Source organism: Pseudochaenichthys georgianus, chromosome 7, assembly GCF_902827115.2.
Source record: "Pseudochaenichthys georgianus chromosome 7, fPseGeo1.2, whole genome shotgun sequence".
NCBI classification, from domain to species: domain Eukaryota; kingdom Metazoa; phylum Chordata; class Actinopteri; order Perciformes; family Channichthyidae; genus Pseudochaenichthys; species Pseudochaenichthys georgianus.
In genome coordinates, this window is record NC_047509.1 from 4,069,294 (window position 1) to 4,088,923 (window position 19,630).

The 19,630-nt window shown below is 43.6% G+C and overlaps 1 protein-coding gene across 1 annotated transcript in view; it reads right to left on the minus strand.

Annotated features, from left to right (window-relative positions):
* Nucleotides 1-1,779: 1,779 nt before the first annotated feature.
* Nucleotides 1,780-19,630, minus strand: part of LOC117449642 (IQ motif and SEC7 domain-containing protein 2-like) — a 178,433-nt gene continuing 160,582 nt past the window's right edge. Inside the window, exons 16-22 of the mRNA XM_071203666.1 lie at nt 18,436-18,597; nt 17,031-17,249; nt 14,391-14,492; nt 7,913-7,965; nt 5,280-5,445; nt 3,536-3,585; nt 1,780-3,000 (exon numbers count right to left, since the gene is read on the minus strand). Coding sequence (XP_071059767.1) covers nt 1,780-3,000; nt 3,536-3,585; nt 5,280-5,445; nt 7,913-7,965; nt 14,391-14,492; nt 17,031-17,249; nt 18,436-18,597 — 1,973 coding nt within the window. The remainder of the gene's footprint in view (nt 3,001-3,535; nt 3,586-5,279; nt 5,446-7,912; nt 7,966-14,390; nt 14,493-17,030; nt 17,250-18,435; nt 18,598-19,630) is intronic.

The window sequence follows — 19,630 nt, forward strand, 5'->3', positions numbered from 1 at the left end:
AGGCCTACTTGTGTTTTTGGGGACACCTACGGAAGAGTATTAGGGTCACATACGATTTTTTATTTAAAAAAATAAAAAGTTTAGTTCTGAAAAAGTCAGAATACCGAGAATAAAGTCAATCTCAGAAATATTATTTTTTATAATTTATTTTCTCAGAATTCTGCCTTTTAAAAAAAAATCAAAACTCCCCAAATTTGTATTACTTTTGGTCGAACTTCCAGAAACATTAATGTGACACCATTGATCAAATATTTTTCTTTGGGAATTCCTCCTTTCTTGGAGTTCTTGGAGTATCGGATTTTCTTTGGGCAATACACAATTTAGATTTTCTCAACTTAATACAACTTTTTGAATGTAATTTCCCACCCAGTTCATTTAACATTTCCACTGAGAAATGTCCAGAGGTACGGTAGCTCCCGGGGTTCATCAAATTCAAACAAGCCAGTTAAACAAAATACTCTGTTTCCCATAATGCACCCTGTTTGGCACCTTTCAGCATAATCTCCTTTGCCAGCAACATATAGGGTCACATAGAATATGAAGCATGAAATACAGTTGACATATATTATAATTCAAGCTTATACGTTCAAATATACTTAGACACTTGCAGGGGATAATTAATTGGTTTTCTAAGAATAATCAAATAAATCAATGGGAAAATTGCAATGTCAAAAGTCAACCATTACCATGCTTAAGTCCAATCCAAAACAACGTTGTAGCGCCCCCTGCTGAAACCCTGTTATCCACAAACACTAAAGGCTTTTAGTCATTTTTGCAAAACACAAAGGTAAAAAGACACCTGTAGTTTTTGTTATGATGGCTTATTTAAAGTTATTACAAAAGTTTATTGTAGATAGGAAAGTCTTCAGTAACCTTCACTAATGCACTTTTCCTGGTCAAAGAAATGCTGGATTGGGGCTTCAATTTACAACAAATCCCCCTGCATATTGATTTTAACCATTGACACACCGACACTCATTAGCTATTGCACAGGTCATGCACGCCTGTCTAAGACACAGAAACTGCACCATATTAATGCTAACCACTTCCGCCTTTCTGTTACGACTCATGGCTTGTATTATGTCAACAACCCAAACAACGGTACAAGTGCTTTTTGTGCAAAAACAAAGCGATGCAAGACTAGTGTGATTTTTTGGAATATAGTAAAAAGGACTCGTCGCGTTCTCAGGATTCCTAAAAAACCTGAACTGTCCCATCAAACGGTTCATAGTGTTAGCATCGAGCGCTAACCCCTTGCGATAAATCCGCAGGCACTGTTCCCTTCACGTCTGGTCCCTGAACCGTTTGTCCACTACAGCACTTCACACATTTTTTACTCACAATATGACACGAACACTTCCTCTGTCAGGGAAGAACAACACACATGTCCTCTTAAATCCACCTCTGAAGGGCACAACGAAGGGAGGATGGAGGCGATTGTCACCAAGACGTCAGGACTTCCATATGTTATTCTTCAGATATGTGATTCACCTTCTTGGTGTTTTTTGCTCCCCGAGGAAAAAACGTTCTCCAACAAACGCCTTCGATACAGGGGGGGAAAGTCTCTCTACCTGCAGGGGAAGTGGATGTGAAAATAACACAGACTGAGTAACTTCCTCTTCCCCGCTCTAAGTGCTCTCCTACTCATGAGGCGGCCATTTTGAAACGCCTGTGCCTGTACCTGCCCTCCCCTCCTCTTCCTCCTCCTCCTCCTCCTCCTCCTCACTACTGTCACTCCCGCGGCGGGGCGTCGAACTACCGTCCTTATCTTCTGCCTCCTCACACAACCGTGCTGATCCGGCTGACCGGTTTGGATTTGGACCCTCCCCCCTGCCCTCCCCCAGCCCCCTGGTGCAGGGAGAGTGGGGTGTTGGGCGGCGGAGGTAAGGGCGAGTGCGGAGGAAAGGGCGAGTGCGGAGGAGGAGGCGGGATGGACGACAGCTGCTGATATTGGGGCCCATAGGGCTGCGGGGGCGTCTGGCTGACGAGGCGTGCCGAGGGCGTCTGCGGAGGAGGCGTGGAGAAGATGAAATGGGTGGAGGGGGAGGCGGAAGGAGAGGGGCTTAGAGGGGAGTGTGTGAGCACGGCATGGTTGTGAGAGTGTGTGTGCGCGTGGGGGTGAGGCTGCGAGTGGGAGATGGTCAGCGGGAGTTTGCCTCCACCGCCGACCCCCGGCCTCCCCGAGTGGTAGAGTCCGTGCGGGGTAGTAGGGGTTAGGGGGGAGTGAGGGGAGAGCGGCGGGGGGGTGATGAAGCCCAGGTTGTAGCGGGGGTGCTGTCCGCCGCCATGCTGCAGCCGCTGGTGCTGCGGGGGGTGAGAAGGGGGGGGACCCTGCCGCCGGGGCGGGGCGGAGAACCTGTGAGAGAGGGTGAGGTGCGGGGGAGCGCTCTGCATGTGGTACCGGTGGTGGTGGTGGTAGGGAGGGGGCGGAGTCTGCTGCTGCTGGATCCCACTGACTCCGCCTCCTCCACTGTTGCCGTGGCAATACTGGGCGTGCAGCGCCTGCAGCTTGGACGGCCCGAGGCCTCCAACCCCTCCCGAGTCCGACTGAGCGAGGTTGGGCAATGGGGAGGGGCACGGGGAAGGGGAGGCTGGGTGGGCGATGGGGGGAGCAGGGGCGGGGTAGTGAGGGGGGGAGGAGATCATCAGAGGACTGGGAGGACCCTGAGGAGGAGGCGACGTCATCGTCAAAGGAACGGGAACTTTGCCTCTCCTGCTCCCAAAAAAGTTCCCCAGCAGGCCGCCGCCGCCACTCGGGCCTCCCACCCCCCCCATCCCGCCTCCTCCCCCAGCCCCTACCCCGCTCACGAGAGGGGAGGTGCTGATCCCCCCCGGGTTGTGACAGAGCCCCGGCCCACCCCCCACCCCTGTACCGGGGCTCTGAGTTGGGCGGTGTGGCCGGTAAGCTGCTGGAGACGAGGGGGCCATCATGCTGTAGGGGAGACCTCCGGCCAGCAGGGGGCGCTGCTGGTGGGGCCGGGGGCTGCTAATAATGGAACCCTGAGGGGAGAAGAACAAGGGAAGAGAATCAAATACAGAACCAGGCTTATAAACACTTTACAATATTTAAAAAGAAGAATAACAGCAGTTTGGTTAAAGTTTTAGAGATAGTTTCCAATCATCCCAGCAGCCACTGCTCTGGTTGTTTCAGTATGTGAACAATATTGCTTTTTCAGACACTTCAATTAAAGGATATGCTATCAGTTTTTTGTTTTTTTTGTTTGAATTTTACTGAACTGAACTATAATCAGGTTTCAAGACAGACATGCAGGAAAGAAGAAGAAGAACGAGTGAAGCAGACAAAGACAAATGATTAGTTATACACATGTTGGGCATCCTGGTGTATGACCTTCGTTGCAGGAAGTAAAGATCATCCAAAGCCGGAAAAACGTGCTCCAAAATTACACAAAAAACCTTTCAGAGCCAAGCATTGAGACGAACATTATTAAACATGCAACATGTGCGTGATAATCTGCTGATGCATGCTGGGAGGTAACACGGCGCATGCTTTCAGTCCCGCCCCCGTCAAACTTACTTCAACGGTACTGTCCAATGACCCGACACTGTTCCTACGACCTCGCTTCCCTGTTACCCAATCAGAACGAGGCACGGTTAAAAAGAGGAAGTTCAAACACGTTATCCCGTTAAAAAAATACACCTTTCTTTTTATCATTTCCCTGCAGATTAGGCAGACAGGGTTCTTGGTTGGTCACTTGCACTTTTTAAAGTATATTTGATATTAAATTGATTGTTTGTTTACTATTTATTTTGTCTTTTCTGCGGATAAATAACACCCATGGTGTTCCCGCCATAAAGAAAAGGAATTAGTAACCCACACACACACACACACACACACACACACACACACACACACACACACACACACACACACACACACACACACACACACACACACACACACACACACACACACACACACACACACACACACACACACACACACACACACACACACACACACACACACAAACAATTTGACACATTTCCCGCTCTTATGTGCCCATCCCCCCACATGGATCACACCTGGCACACGCAATACATGTTCAGTGTCTGTTCTTTGTATATTAACTGCAGTTTTTCATATATACCAGTAGTCTGATACAATATGTACAGTTTGAAAGGGTGTTAAATGAAATTTGGTGGTGATGATTAATGGTTTTTGTGTTAATGTAATAGCAGTTAAAACAGGACCGGTCAAGGGGTAAGTAAGGGGCGGAAAACTAACACAATAGGAGTAAAAAAATCCTTAGAAACACAATTTGGGACTGAATATTCTGATATAATTAAAAAACAATATTTACGGGGTATCAGTGCATTGCTTATCAGGTTAGTTATCATACCTCTATAGTCAAAAGAAACACCCTTATTGTAAACCAGCTATTTATAAAGTGCAGTTTCCAGTGAAATCACCCTTTAATGTTTCATGTTGTATGTTATGGTCCAGCAGGTGGAGCCAGAGCATCACGGCTCCACATCTGACTTCCATCTTACTGTATTATAATTCCATTTTAGATTTCATCACAGTTTCATCAGTTGCATAAGACCACAGATGTAGGTTTGCTTTGAGTCAGTGAGTCATCAAAGCTGCAGCAGTAAACAGAAACAGTCAAATCTCCCATTAACAGGATCCCAGTTACGTCTCACAAAGAAACATGGAAGCTGAGAAAACACAGAGATAAGACTCACGTGCTTCTTCCTTTATCTATTATTGAGCCTCTTTTATATTCCATAGAGCTGATGCTATGTGTTATCATGATCATATATTAACTTCTGGATCTGAAATCATTTGATCATGAATTAATTGACAATAAATACGTGTACCTTTGATGCCTTTGATTCCATATACAAATAAAAGGCAGATTCCTTAAGATATTAAGGATTTTAAAATCACCTGGTAACCAGAGAGACTTTTCTTCCTATGATTTTTATTATTTCTTGTGAATATTTGTTATTTGAATAAGTGTTATTTCCTTTAAATAGTCGTCTCCTTGGTGGGCTTTCTGTCTGCAGCTACAGTACGTGTTTTATTTGGGCTGCTATCTGCCATGGCCAGGTCTCCCTTAAAAAAGAAATACTTAATACAAATTCAAAGGTGCTTTAGAAAAATGTTAATTATTATATTGATATTTATTTTTGAAGTTTTAAAACAATATTTTAAATGTTTTTTTTAAAGATATTATTATTATTATTATTGTTATTATTGTTATTATTATTATTATTAATCTATTTATTATATCCTTATTGTGTCCCGTCCTCACCTGTTTCTGAGAGGTCTCTCAGAGAGGAGCTGAGCGCGGTGCGTTTGAGTCCGTCCACCGAGGCGTACGTGTCGTCGAGGCTCGGTCTACCCAGAATGCCGTTCACCGCCTCGCCCTTCATGCCGCCTATAGGCCCCCCTCCCGGCGCCCCCCCCGCCTCCCGGTCCTCCCCCCGCCATCACTCCGGGACGCATCACTCCTTTCTGCTTCTCCAGCTCGGCTGCAGGGAGGAGAGAGAGGGGAGAAACAATGATCATTAAATGAAAGTGAAATAAAAGCTTCAAATAACATCAGTTTTCCCCGAGGTGACGTAGTGCTACTGCCTATACTTCTACACGTTTGTTTATATTAATAATTGTATATCGGTCTTCTCAAATTTCACAAAACCCCCGTTTCCCCCCTTAATAAAAAAAGTTTAGATTCTGAGAGTTTATAAAACATGATTTTGTTACTAATTAAATTAGCCAACAGTTTTTATAGTAACAGCTGAACGATTATATCAGGGGTGTCAAACTCAATTTCATCGCGGGCCACACTCGCATAAAAGTTGCACTCAAAGGGCCGGTTGTAACTTTAAGACTATATAAAAATACATATATAAATATATAATATATATAAAATAATGTATTATATTACATTATTGCCTCTGAATTGGATTATTATTGGATAGGATAATGACTTAGTAATTAACTACGTCTGAAAGCAGAAGTCCACGGCAAATAATTGCAAGTCTCTGCAGTGCCATGTCACAAAACGAGATGCATTGTGGGACATGTAGTTTATGGGCAACCTGCTTCTGTAAAGTGGCATTTAACCGTATAATAAACGTATTATATTCTTTGCAAGCTCTTGCGGGGCCACATAAAATGAAGTCGCGGGCCGTATTTGGCCCCCGGGCCTTGAGTTTGACACCCCTGGATTATATCATCTATTATAACCCCTTCAATTAATCAATAAATTAATACATACAAAATTAACTGGCTCCTATAAACATTTAAGTCATTTCTTATTTTTTTGGGGTGACTATTTAATTAAATATTTTAATCTGCTTATTCTTACTTACTTTTAAATAATATTTTCAATTTAAATGTTATCTTATTATTTGTATGTGTTTCTTAGTGCTGCATGTCACTTGCAACATTATGTTTTACTAATATTTTATTGCAGTATTTGTATCCTTTTTAATGTCTTAAGTAAAGTATTTAGCATCGTTTGAGGAGCCTTAACATTGTGTGCATTTAACAATAAAACATTTGAATGAATACAGGCCTTTAACTTCTATTGAAGCACAGCATTCTGATTGCTTCCTTCAATACTGTCTGCTACTATGGGTTAACGCCACGGCTGTGACCACTGGTATTATCACTACTAGATACACAAGTTCTGACGCGCTGTGTCAGGAACACTCACACTCCACGCGGTACTTCTCCATGTCCTGCACCTCAGCGATGCTCTCTCGGAGGTCAGAGGTGAATCGAGCTCGGTCCTGCTGACTCGGCGCTGTGAAGACGATCAGAACCTTCCTCTCTCCGCCGGGGTTTGCCGACGTTAGTCTGATACCATGAGGGTAATCTGTGTGACACACACACACACACACACACACACACACACACACACACACACACACACACACACACACACACACACACACACACACACACACACACACACACACACACACACACACACACACACACACACACACACACACACACACACACACACACACACACACACACACACACACACACACACACACACACGTTACACACTGTGACCTCTGGGTTAAAAGTCTGACCTCGCTGTGGAGAGCAGAACATCGAAGCTGAAAAGACTCACTTCCTGTTGTTGGACACAAATAGATGATATGAAATGTTTTGGTCTTAACATTAAAAATGAAAAATGTAACGATCTAAAACATGAATGTTGAACATCAGATATTGATGATGGTCTCTTTGAATGAAAGAACAAAGGCATTCCTGTCAGAAAGGACTCTCACCAGGTGAACTCCTTTAAGATCTCATCCACTTATTTAACAATATATTCCAAAAAGAAAATCAATATATCGTTAATTTTAAATCACATTTCAATGGGGATCAAATGCTGCTGACACACACACCACACACACACACACACACACACACACACACACACACACACACACACACACACACACACACACACACACACACACACACACACACACACACACACACACACACACACACACACACACACACACACACACACACACACACACACACTGTCTTACCTTCCTCCCACATGACATGCACACATATACATTCCCATGCACCCACTCACAGACAAAACACACACAGTTCTCCCCCACACACACGCACACGCACGCACACACACACACACACACACACACACACACACACACACACACACACACACACACACACACACACACACACACACACACACACACACACACACACACACACACACACACACACACACACACACACACACACACACACACACACACACACACACACACACACACACACACACACACACACACACACACACACACACCCATGCATGAACACGCACACCAGCAGTACGATTGTGCTGATGAATCATATGGGACAATCTGTCCCGGTCACAGTCATCACCACCGCCTGCCAAGTCCCATTAAGCTCCAACTGGACAACCAGAACTGTCAACAACAACAACAACAACCACACAACAACAGCTACACAACCACACAGCAGCAGTACACACTCTGACTGTGGATGCTTCAAATAACTGGATAATGTTGACCTTGTGATATGACCAGAGGAAGCCGTGTGACTGATTTCATCGACTGAAAGCGTCATAATTATTAATATGCAATACCTGTTTCCATCTGTTCCTTTTAAAATGGAAATGTCGGTATCTTTCAGTCTGGATTTCAAAATGTTTAGTGTCTAAGTGACTGATGGAGACAACAATGTTTACAATTGGTCCAGTTTTGAAGTGCAGCAGCTGCAGCAGCATGCTTTGAGGCGACTCTGCACCATCACTCCACGAAGTGCTTGTTATTTTGAAACCAGAGTCTGACAACATCATGGGAAGGAACTACAGAGAAATACAACTTTTATTTCAGACCACAGTTGACGTGTCGATAAGACTCTTTTCTCATAGCCAGTAGACAAGTATGTGCTTCTTAGCTGTGTCATGTTGGACATCTCTCTGCTGTCTGGGCTGGAGCCCAACAGATACCGCGTCCACTGCAGAGTCATTTGTCCTGTGAATGTAAGCTGATTGTTCCCACTGAATAAATCCCCTCTCCCGTTGAATGGGCGCTTTATTCAGCCTCTTTCATCGAACCAGAGAAATCTCGTTCTGGAAGACATTCTTTGTGTTGAAGTGTGCGGATGGAAAGAGACAGGAATGAAGAATGAGAGAGAGAAGTCGAAATCTCACCACTCAGAAAAGATGATTTTGTATGGAGCTTAGCGGCAGATGCAGAAGTTAAACCAACAGCAAAACAAGATTTGAAAGAGTTAGTAAACCTTTTGCAGTGGTGCTCGTGAAATGCAGAAATAAGTTGACTATATACATTTAAAAGGAAGTTATATTAGGTTAAAAAAAGCATGTTCTATAAATGATTTACAGTGGGATATAATACAATCAAATACTCTGTACAGTAATAATAATATAATAATAGATATAGTGCTGCGTACCTGGACTCACATTCAGGTTCAGGTCCGGACTCAAGTCCATGTCTTGTGTCAAGTTGTGTGAGTAACTAAAGTGAACTTATTGTGAGCTAATTATCTCATAATCAACTCAAATTCAAACTCGTCAGGTTTATTGTGCTCCCATCTAACTTGTGTCTACATTTCTCTACAAAGTACAAATGTAAATAAAACACTTTTTGCCACTTTGTCTACAAATGACTTATGACGGCAACTACAGTGAACTACTACAAAGTACAAACATTTATTTCATTTACCAAACTAAAGTAACCAAACAGTCCCTGAGCTGACTGAGCCTAAATCCTTTAAAGCCCCGCGGCATTGTGTTCACATGACCCGGGCCGTGACGCCGTAGACCAAACAAAGGAGTTAGCGACACTACCAAATATCCAATATGGCGACCAGCAGTCCACGCTGTAATAATAATAATAATAATGGGTTCCATTTATAAAGCTTTTCATATTTGAATTCAAATCCCGAAGTGCTACAAGTAGTGAGCATGAACAGTATAAATAAACATTACACAACACGGTAGAATTAATAAAAAGCAATACAAAAATAAAATAAATAAATAAAAGGGTGATAAAAATGTCTAGGCAAAGGCTCTTTTGAAGAGATGGGTTTTGAGGCCTTTTTTAAAAGCCTCCACGGTCTGTGGTGCTCTCATTTGGTCGGGGAGAGCATTCCACAGGCTGGGAGCAGCCGAGCAGAAGGCCCGGTCTCCCATAGTACGGAGCTTAGTCCTGGGGGGTTTGAGGAAATTGGAGTTGCTGGAACGGGTGGTCCGCAAGGAGGTAAGGGGGGTGAGGAGTTCCTTGAGGTAGGGAGGGGCAGTTCCATGGACACACTGGTGGGTGAGGACGGAGACCTTGAATTCGATCCTCAGTTCCACGGGTAGCCAGTGTAGTGCTTTAAGGATGGGGGTGATGTGATCATATTTGCGCACCCTCATCAGGATACTAGCAGCGCTGTTCTGGATGTACTGGAGCTTCTGGATGCTTTTGTTAGGGATCCTGATGAGGAGTGCATTGCAGTAGTCCAGCCTGGAGGAGACAAAGGCATGGACCAGCTTTTCGGCGTCAGACAGAGTGAGTGTGGGGCGGAGTTTGGCGATGTTCCTGAGGTGGTAAAAGGAGTTCTTGCACAGCTGTTTAATGTGGGCCTCAAAGGTCAGATGGGCGTCCATTTTAACGCCCAGGTTGGTGACTATTGAGGAGAGGGTAATGTCCTGGCCGGAGAAGGTGATGGTGGTGATGGTGGATGACCGAACCTGGTGTGGGGTGCCAACTATAATGGCTTCGGTCTTGGAGCTGTTGAGTTTCAGGAAGTTTTGCTTCTCTATGTCTAAGCCAATCACATCGCTAGCTTCCCTTGACGTCACACAGATCTCGCGAGCAGTTGCGATATTTTGCGAGACTTCGTGAGTTCAGTAATGACCGCCATATCAGAAGCCGACACGATGTTTTTCGTCTTTTCTCAGCGCACATTTCTCGATCTATGGAAGGTTTTAGATGGTTTAGATTAGAACAAAAAGGAGAATATACGTAAGTGCTAGTTTTTTTGCGAGTCCAAGTTCCCGACGTTCCGGTTTTAACCGGACTTGAACCGAAACTTTTTACAAGTCCAGTACGGGTTCGGCGTACCGTTACGCAGCACTAAATATATATATGAATGTTTTATTTCTATTCTTATAGCCCTTAAATGGGCATGTTCTACATTACTCCATTATTACACCCATGTTACACCATGATTACATCCATATTAGCATTCAGCTGACGCTTTTATCCAAAGCGACTTAAAATAAGTAATAACTTACACCTTAACCACAAAGTTATTACTCCAATTCCCCCTGTTATCACAACCCTATTGCACCCTCATTCCTCCGTTATGACACCCATATTACACCGCTGTTATAACAACCTGATTACACCGATATTACATCACTATGACACCGTCATCACACCCATGTTAGTCATGGACACAGCCTGTTATATAAATGTGTCTCCCAGGATACAGAAACCATTTAAGGGTTAATAATTCCGTACATATATTCTAGCGCTTTTTCAATGACTCAAAGCGCTTTTACATATACACACATTACATATATCATACATGCAATGGTCAGATAATATGGACAATACCCACAGGAGCAAGTTCAGGTGAAGTGTATTTAAGGGTTAATAACTGTTTCCAAATGTATGGCACTTTGAATGGCCTTGTGTTAAAGTGTGTTATATAAATAAACTCACCTTGCCTTTCATGTCAGGCATCTAGGCGTTTTGTTTATCCTGCATTATAAAGTCTTTTTGAAAATGGTGGCGATGTGACTTAGGAGCTACACTCTTCTGTTAACAGGTGCTGAGGCAGATTAGAAACGCCACCAACTCCAATCTGCTGCTCGAAACCCAGAGCCAATTCCTCTCTGCTCGAATAGAGGCTTGGAAACCACACACACCCACACACACACGACTGCATACGATTCTGTTAGCATCATTATCGGGAAATGTTTCGGTCGAATGAGTCATATTTTGGGGAATGCAGCTGAACATGCTTGTTTTAAGACGGAGAGTCGTCTATTCAGGAAATCCTGTGATAAGCTTCCAGAGTTTCCATCGAGAAGCAGGATCCTCTACGGACTGATGGTGGCGACGTTTAAAGAAAGATTGGCAGACAGAGAATTATTTTTGTCCATGGAGAGGGAAGTTGTGTTTGGCCAAGTGATGATTAACAGATTGTTGAGAGCTTTTCCAACTAGGACAGAGTCAACCATTTCTGTCCCAGGTGCATTATTGAGAGCAAAATGATGCTTTGAGCATACTAGTTCCTTTTTTGTGTATGTATGTTTTCAAGCAAGCTGTATAATTTTGTATATCGGTATACAACACTAAAGGTGTTAAAGGGGCCCTGTTCTGCTGATTTCCATGTTCATATCAGTATGTAGTGCCTCTACTGCAGGGGTGTCAAACTCAATTTCATCACGGGCCACATTCGCATAAAAGTTGCACTCAAAGGGCCGGTTTGTAACTTTAAGACTATATAAAAATACATATATAAATATATAATATATATAAAATAATGTATTATATAATATTACATTATTGCCTCTGAATTGGATTATTATCGGATAGGATAATAACTTAGTAAAGAACTACGTCTGAAAGCAGAAGTCCACGGCAAATAATTGCAAGTCTCTCCAGTGCGCATGTCACAAAACGAGATGCATTGTGGGACATGTAGTTTATGGGCAACCTGCTTCTGTAAAGTGGCATGTAACCGTATAATAAACATATTATATTCTTTGCAAGCTCTTGCGGGGCCGCATAAAATTAAGTCGCGGGCCGGATTTGGCCCCCGGGCCTTGAGTTTGACACCCCTGCTCTACTGTCTCCATGCTTTAATGTTCAAAAAGCATGGAAACAGTAGCACCTCTTTTTTCACCCCTCTGTCTGAAACCAGAGCCCAGTCTGCTCTGATTGGTCAGCTGGCCGGCTCTGTTGTGATTGGTCAACCGCTAATAGATGTCCAGCCCAGAGGTCGCGCTAACTAAATATTTTCCGTCTATGACAATGACGGCAGATCTGAAAGCAGTCCGTCATTTTGACAGATTAGAAGAAACTCGGAAAAGCGCCAAAGTTCCCCCCGCGGAGATGCCGTGTTATGCGGGCCCGCCAAAAAGGAAATGATACCGTGTCCAAACCTAACTTTGCCGTACGAATCATTGAGATGTCTGTGAGTTTTGGCTTTACGCTGTGCGGCCTCATGAACGTTTGACAGTTCATGAGCGCCCCCCCCCCCCCCTCGTCAGAGTTGTGTAAAGGCCGACGGGTAATACTGGATTTTGACGGAAATGTTACGATCCTGTCCTTAGTCACGTACAATGTGTTGGAGTGCTAGGCACTAGACGCCAATCAGTGTAAGATAATGATGTCACTATGTTCTGTAAGTAAGAGTCCAATGGAGGCGTTTCAGACAGGAAAGAGAAACACCCAAAAAGCCTAATAGGGCTGCTTTAATTGGTTGAACTTATTGTTTGACTTTGAGTTGGTTCGGACGATGCAATAACGCGATCAAGGCCGCGTTACACCAGAAACTCATGTGTTCTGTAAACTAAAATTAGTGTTTTTGTGAAAGAAGTCTGAATAAGTGCCTCACACAAACCACTTAAACATATCTGAACGATCCCTTAAAAGCCCCTGTCACACTGTCCCGAAATTGACACCCGATGGATACACGGATATGGAATTGTGAATTTCGCACGAAGATGGCCCGAACCACACACGAAGGCAACATTTACATTACATTAAGACATACAAACTGCCACGAAAGTAACACAAACAATTATGTTACAGTACTATGATACTGTACTGATATCTTCAGACTTTGTTCTTTACTTTCTCCGTCTTTATATGTAGAAGATATTACGTTTTTCTCCGTAATGTTGTTTCCATAGCAACAACAACTTCCTGTCAACTGTCCTTCAAAATAATATATTATATCCTTTTCAGTTTCACAGAACACAAATTGGGTTATTTACATAATATATTTACATGATTTTTGTTTGTGCAATAAAACAACCCGATGGACACACGATAAAGGAAATGTTCAAATTCGGCTGTGATCGTAGCAACATCGGGCCATTCGTGAGAGGCATCTAAGCCATCGTATGATCGCCGGTGGAGTTTCTCAGGCTCCGGCAGCAACTTCGTGAGCGGGGGCAAAATCTTGGCATGCCAAAACATTGCCGAAGGACCTTGCGAAGGTTCATCTTCGTGTTGAATTCGTGTGTCAATTTTGCCCTTCGGTAAGGCCATCGTGAGGGCATCTTGTTATCCTCGGTGCCATCGGGCATTCGCCCCAATCAGAGTGAGGGTGAATGCACCGATGATAACACGAAGATGACACGATTTGACAAGATGCCCTCACGAGTGCCGTACGAAGTTGCCGCTCAACGAAGTTGCTGCCGGAGCCTGAGAAACTCCACCGGCGGTCATACGATGGCTTAAGATGCCCTCACGAATGGCCCGATGTTGCTACGATCAGAGCTGAATTTGAACATTTCCTTATCGTGTGTCCATCGGGTGTACATTTCGGGACAGTGTGACAGGGGCTTTAACGACATGTTGGATCCTCAATGAGGGACTTAGATGGAAGCACATCGTACATGGCTCCTTGGCTTATATGTGTGTGTGTATCTGTGTCTTTTCAGTGGGCATGCTGACGGCTTGGTAAATATAGAGGGCAACAGAGAAATGGAGAGGCCGGGACAGATGGAGAGAGGAGATGGAGAGAGGAGATGGAGAGAGGAGATGGAGATGGGAGGAGATGGAGAGAGGAGATGGAGAGAGGAGATGGAGAGAGGAGATGGAGAGAGATAATTATATAAAGACAGTTGAGCACTTACAGGTGTTTTGGAAGGTGTGGACCTGCATGTCCACCCAGAGGAAAAAGATTGTCTGAAATTGTACGTCACTGAAGTCTTCTTCTTCTGGAAGATCTTCGTCACCTGAGGAGGAGGAACGAGTGGAGGATTAGAGATAAGAGAGGCAGCGCAACGACAGAGAGGAGAATAAAGAAGAGGGAGGAGAAGAGAAAGGAGGAGGCCGAGTTTGATTATGCTAATCTGTATTTGTTTCTTTTGTTCATTTCAAGGTGAGAGGCTTTTAAAATCCCTCCGGGCGACACTTGAATAACTTCTCTATAAACTAGACATTATCTCCTCCTGCCTGGTTTTTAGTCACTTTGTAAATACATTAGAATTAAATCCCAGTTAGTTAACTCCGATCTTCCGAGCTCGAACACAAGTCGTTCTCCTCGTGACATCGACTCTACGTGAGACTTTGAATGATGTATTTAGACCTGGGAGCTTCTGTCGGGACCGTTCTGTACGAGTCATATTTGAGGCTGGTTCATTTTGACTGCGTTGACCTTCATGTGACCTTTGTGTAACATCTAACAGACAATATTTTTTGGAGTTAGGTGGCGTTGTGAAGTATCCTGGGATCATGGGAGTGTATCTCATATCCTTATTCAGGATGTTTTTACAAGGCGCAGAATTACCTGCAGTTGTCTGCTTCGCTACAAAACCAGTAGTGCACGACGACACCGGGTAAATACACCGAATAAAACAGTTTCACCTAAAAACAAATTGTTTTTCCAAAGCAGCTGGAGGACAAGAGTGTCCGCGAGCCAATTTGCTCCATTAATGTCTCCGATAATGCAAGATCTAGACTTTGAGAAGTTTTCAAATCAAGCCGAATCACCCGCAGAGTTTGCATCCTCTCCGGACCCAGTGACTGAAACCAGTTAGCTCGTTAACCAAGTTAGCTTCAGGTCAAAATCAGTGTTTCTCCAATGCAGTGAGGTCGATGAAAGTCGTCCCAGAGTGTTCACTAATGTTGGCTCTGCTTGTTTCTCTAATAACATTCGATCCAGACTTTCAGAACTTTTTAAAAAGGGAGCCAAATTATCCACAGAGGTTTCATCCGCTCAAACATTACGGACCCAGTGAGAGAAACACTGATTTCTCCAATGCACTTTTCCAATGTGGCAGAAGGGGCTCAACCTGTGGAGTATCCCTTGTAGACAATAAGCCAGTTGAGGTGGTTTGGGCACCTAGTTAGGATGCCACCTGGGCGCCTCCCTAGGGAGGTGTTCCAGGCACGTCCAGCTGGGAGGAGACCAAGGGGTAGACCTAGGACCAGGTGGAGGGATTATATCTCTTCGCTGGCCTGGGAGCGCCTTGGGATCCCCCAGTCAGAGCTGGTTGATGAGGGGAAAGGAAGTTTGGGGCTCTCTGCTGGAACTGATACCCCCGAGACCCGACCACGGATAAGCGGGAGAAGATGGATGGATGGAGTGTTTCAGGCGATGGAGTGAGTCCCCCAGCCCCAGCAGGGAACATGTCAAAGTGTCCTTGTGCAAGACACCCAAATTGCTCCTAATGGTGGCCAACTGTGAGTGAATGTACATGAAAGCATTCTGAGAAGTTTCAAAGACGGGAAAAGACTGGCCAGATAAATGCAGTCCATTTACCATTTAACTCCCTCTCGACAGGAAGATATTTTCAAGCATTGTTTTGCAAAACGTCTCACAACAACATTAATAAGGGGTTAAACGAGAACTGGCGATGCACCAGTATTACAACATATCCTTTATATTGTTCTGCGATGCCTGACAGCCATTCATCTCGCAGACAGGAATACTGAAACATGAGTTTCACTTGTGACAGGTCCTATTGGGTTCCCATTTATTTGAATTTTCTGCAATAAGACGTCAGACTCTGAGAGAGAGGGGCAGCTCTGGAGCGCGGCATTACACAGAGCTGGGGATGAACTGGAGCTCTGTGACGCACCATCATTCATCTCACATCGGGAGAAGGTCCTCGGGCTCTGTGAGAATTAGCTTCCTAAACTTATTTAGAAATACTGCAGTAATATAAACACCCACACACACGCACGCACGCACGCACGCACGCACGCAGCTTCTTCTTTATCTATTATTGAGCCTCTTTTATATTCCATAGAGCTGATGCTATGTGTTATCATGATCATATATTAACTTCTGGATCTGAAATCATTTGATCATGAATTAATTGACAATAAATACGTGTACCTTTGATGCCTTTGATTCCATATACAAATAAAAGGCAGATTCCTTAAGATATTAAGGATTTTAAAATCACCTGGTAACCAGAGAGACTTTTCTTCCTATGATTTTTATTATTTCTTGTGAATATTTGTTATTTGAATAAGTGTTATTTCCTTTAAATAGTCGTCTCCTTGGTGGGCTTTCTGTCTGCAGCTACAGTACGTGTTTTATTTGGGCTGCTATCTGCCATGGCCAGGTCTCCCTTAAAAAAGAAATACTTAATACAAATTCAAAGGTGCTTTAGAAAAATGTTAATTATTATATTGATATTTATTTTTGAAGTTTTAAAACAATATTTTAAATGTTTTTTTTAAAGATATTATTATTATTATTATTGTTATTTATTATTATTTATTAATCTATTTATTATATCCTTATTGTGTCCCGTCCTCACCTGTTTCTGAGAGGTCTCTCAGAGAGGAGCTGAGCGCGGTGCGTTTGAGTCCGTCCACCGAGGCGTACGTGTCGTCGAGGCTCGGTCTACCCAGAATGCCGTTCACCGCCTCGCCCTTCATGCCGCCTATAGGCCCCCCTCCCGGCGCCCCCCCGCCTCCCGGTCCTCCCCCCGCCATCACTCCGGGACGCATCACTCCTTTCTGCTTCTCCAGCTCGGCTGCAGGGAGGAGAGAGAGGGGAGAAACAATGATCATTAAATGAAAGTGAAATAAAAGCTTCAAATAACATCAGTTTTCCCCGAGGTGACGTAGTGCTACTGCCTATACTTCTACACGTTTGTTTATATTAATAATTGTATATCGGTCTTCTCAAATTTCACAAAACCCCCGTTTCCCCCCTTAATAAAAAAAGTTTAGATTCTGAGAGTTTATAAAACATGATTTTGTTACTAATTAAATTAGCCAACAGTTTTTATAGTAACAGCTGAACGATTATATCAGGGGTGTCAAACTCAATTTCATCGCGGGCCACACTCGCATAAAAGTTGCACTCAAAGGGCCGGTTGTAACTTTAAGACTATATAAAAATACATATATAAATATATAATATATATAAAATAATGTATTATATTACATTATTGCCTCTGAATTGGATTATTATTGGATAGGATAATGACTTAGTAATTAACTACGTCTGAAAGCAGAAGTCCACGGCAAATAATTGCAAGTCTCTGCAGTGCCATGTCACAAAACGAGATGCATTGTGGGACATGTAGTTTATGGGCAACCTGCTTCTGTAAAGTGGCATTTAACCGTATAATAACGTATTATATTCTTTGCAAGCTCTTGCGGGGCCACATAAAATGAAGTCGCGGGCCGTATTTGGCCCCCGGGCCTTGAGTTTGACACCCCTGGATTATATCATCTATTATAACCCCTTCAATTAATCAATAAATTAATACATACAAAATTAACTGGCTCCTATAAACATTTAAGTCATTTCTTATTTTTTTGGGTGACTATTTAATTAAATATTTTAATCTGCTTATTCTTACTTACTTTTAAATAATATTTTCAATTTAAATGTTATCTTATTATTTGTATGTGTTTCTTAGTGCTGCATGTCACTTGCAACATTATGTTTTACTAATATTTTATTGCAGTATTTGTATCCTTTTTAATGTCTTAAGTAAAGTATTTAGCATCGTTTGAGGAGCCTTAATTGTGTGCATTTAACAATAAAACATTTGAATGAATACAGGCCTTTAACTTCTATTGAAGCACAGCATTCTGATTGCTTCCTTCAATACTGTCTGCTACTATGGGTTAACGCCACGGCTGTGACCACTGGTATTATCACTACTAGATACACAAGTTCTGACGCGCTGTGTCAGGAACACTCACACTCCACGCGGTACTTCTCCATGTCCTGCACCTCAGCGATGCTCTCTCGGAGGTCAGAGGTGAATCGAGCTCGGTCCTGCTGACTCGGCGCTGTGAAGACGATCAGAACCTTCCTCTCTCCGCCGGGGTTTGCCGACGTTAGTCTGATACCATGAGGGTAATCTGTGACACACACACACACACACACCACACACACACACACACACCACACACACACACACACACACACACACACACACACCACCACACACACACACACCCAACAACACACACACACACACCACCACACACACACACACACAACAACACACACACACACACACACACACACACACACACACGTTACACACTGTGACCTCTGGGTTAAAAGTCTGACCTCGCTGTGGAGAGCAGAACATCGAAGCTGAAAAGACTCACTTCCTGTTGTTGGACACAAATAGATGATATGAAATGTTTTGGTCTTAACATTAAAAATGAAAAATGTAACGATCTAAAACATGAATGTTGAACATCAGATATTGATGATGGTCTCTTTGAATGAAAGAACAAAGGCATTCCTGTCAGAAAGGACTCTCACCAGGTGAACTCCTTTAAGATCTCATCCACTTATTTAACAATATATTCCAAAAAGAAAACAATATATCGTTAATTTTAAATCACATTTCAATGGGGATCAAATGCTGCTGACACACACACCACACACACACACACACACACACACACACACACACACACACACACACACACACACACACACACACACACCACACACACACACACACACACACACCCACACACACACACACACACACACACACACACACACACACACACACTGTCTTACCTTCCTCCCACATGACATGCACACATATACATTCCCATGCACCCACTCACAGACAAAACACACACAGTTCTCCCCCACACACCGCACACGCACGCCACCACACACACACACACACACACACACACACACACCACACACACACACACACCCACACACACACACACACCCACACACACACCACACACACACACACACACACACACACACACACACACACACACACACACACACACACACCACACACACACACACACACACACACACACCCATGCATGAACACGCACACCAGCAGTACGATTGTGCTGATGAATCATATGGGACAATCTGTCCCGGTCACAGTCATCACCACCG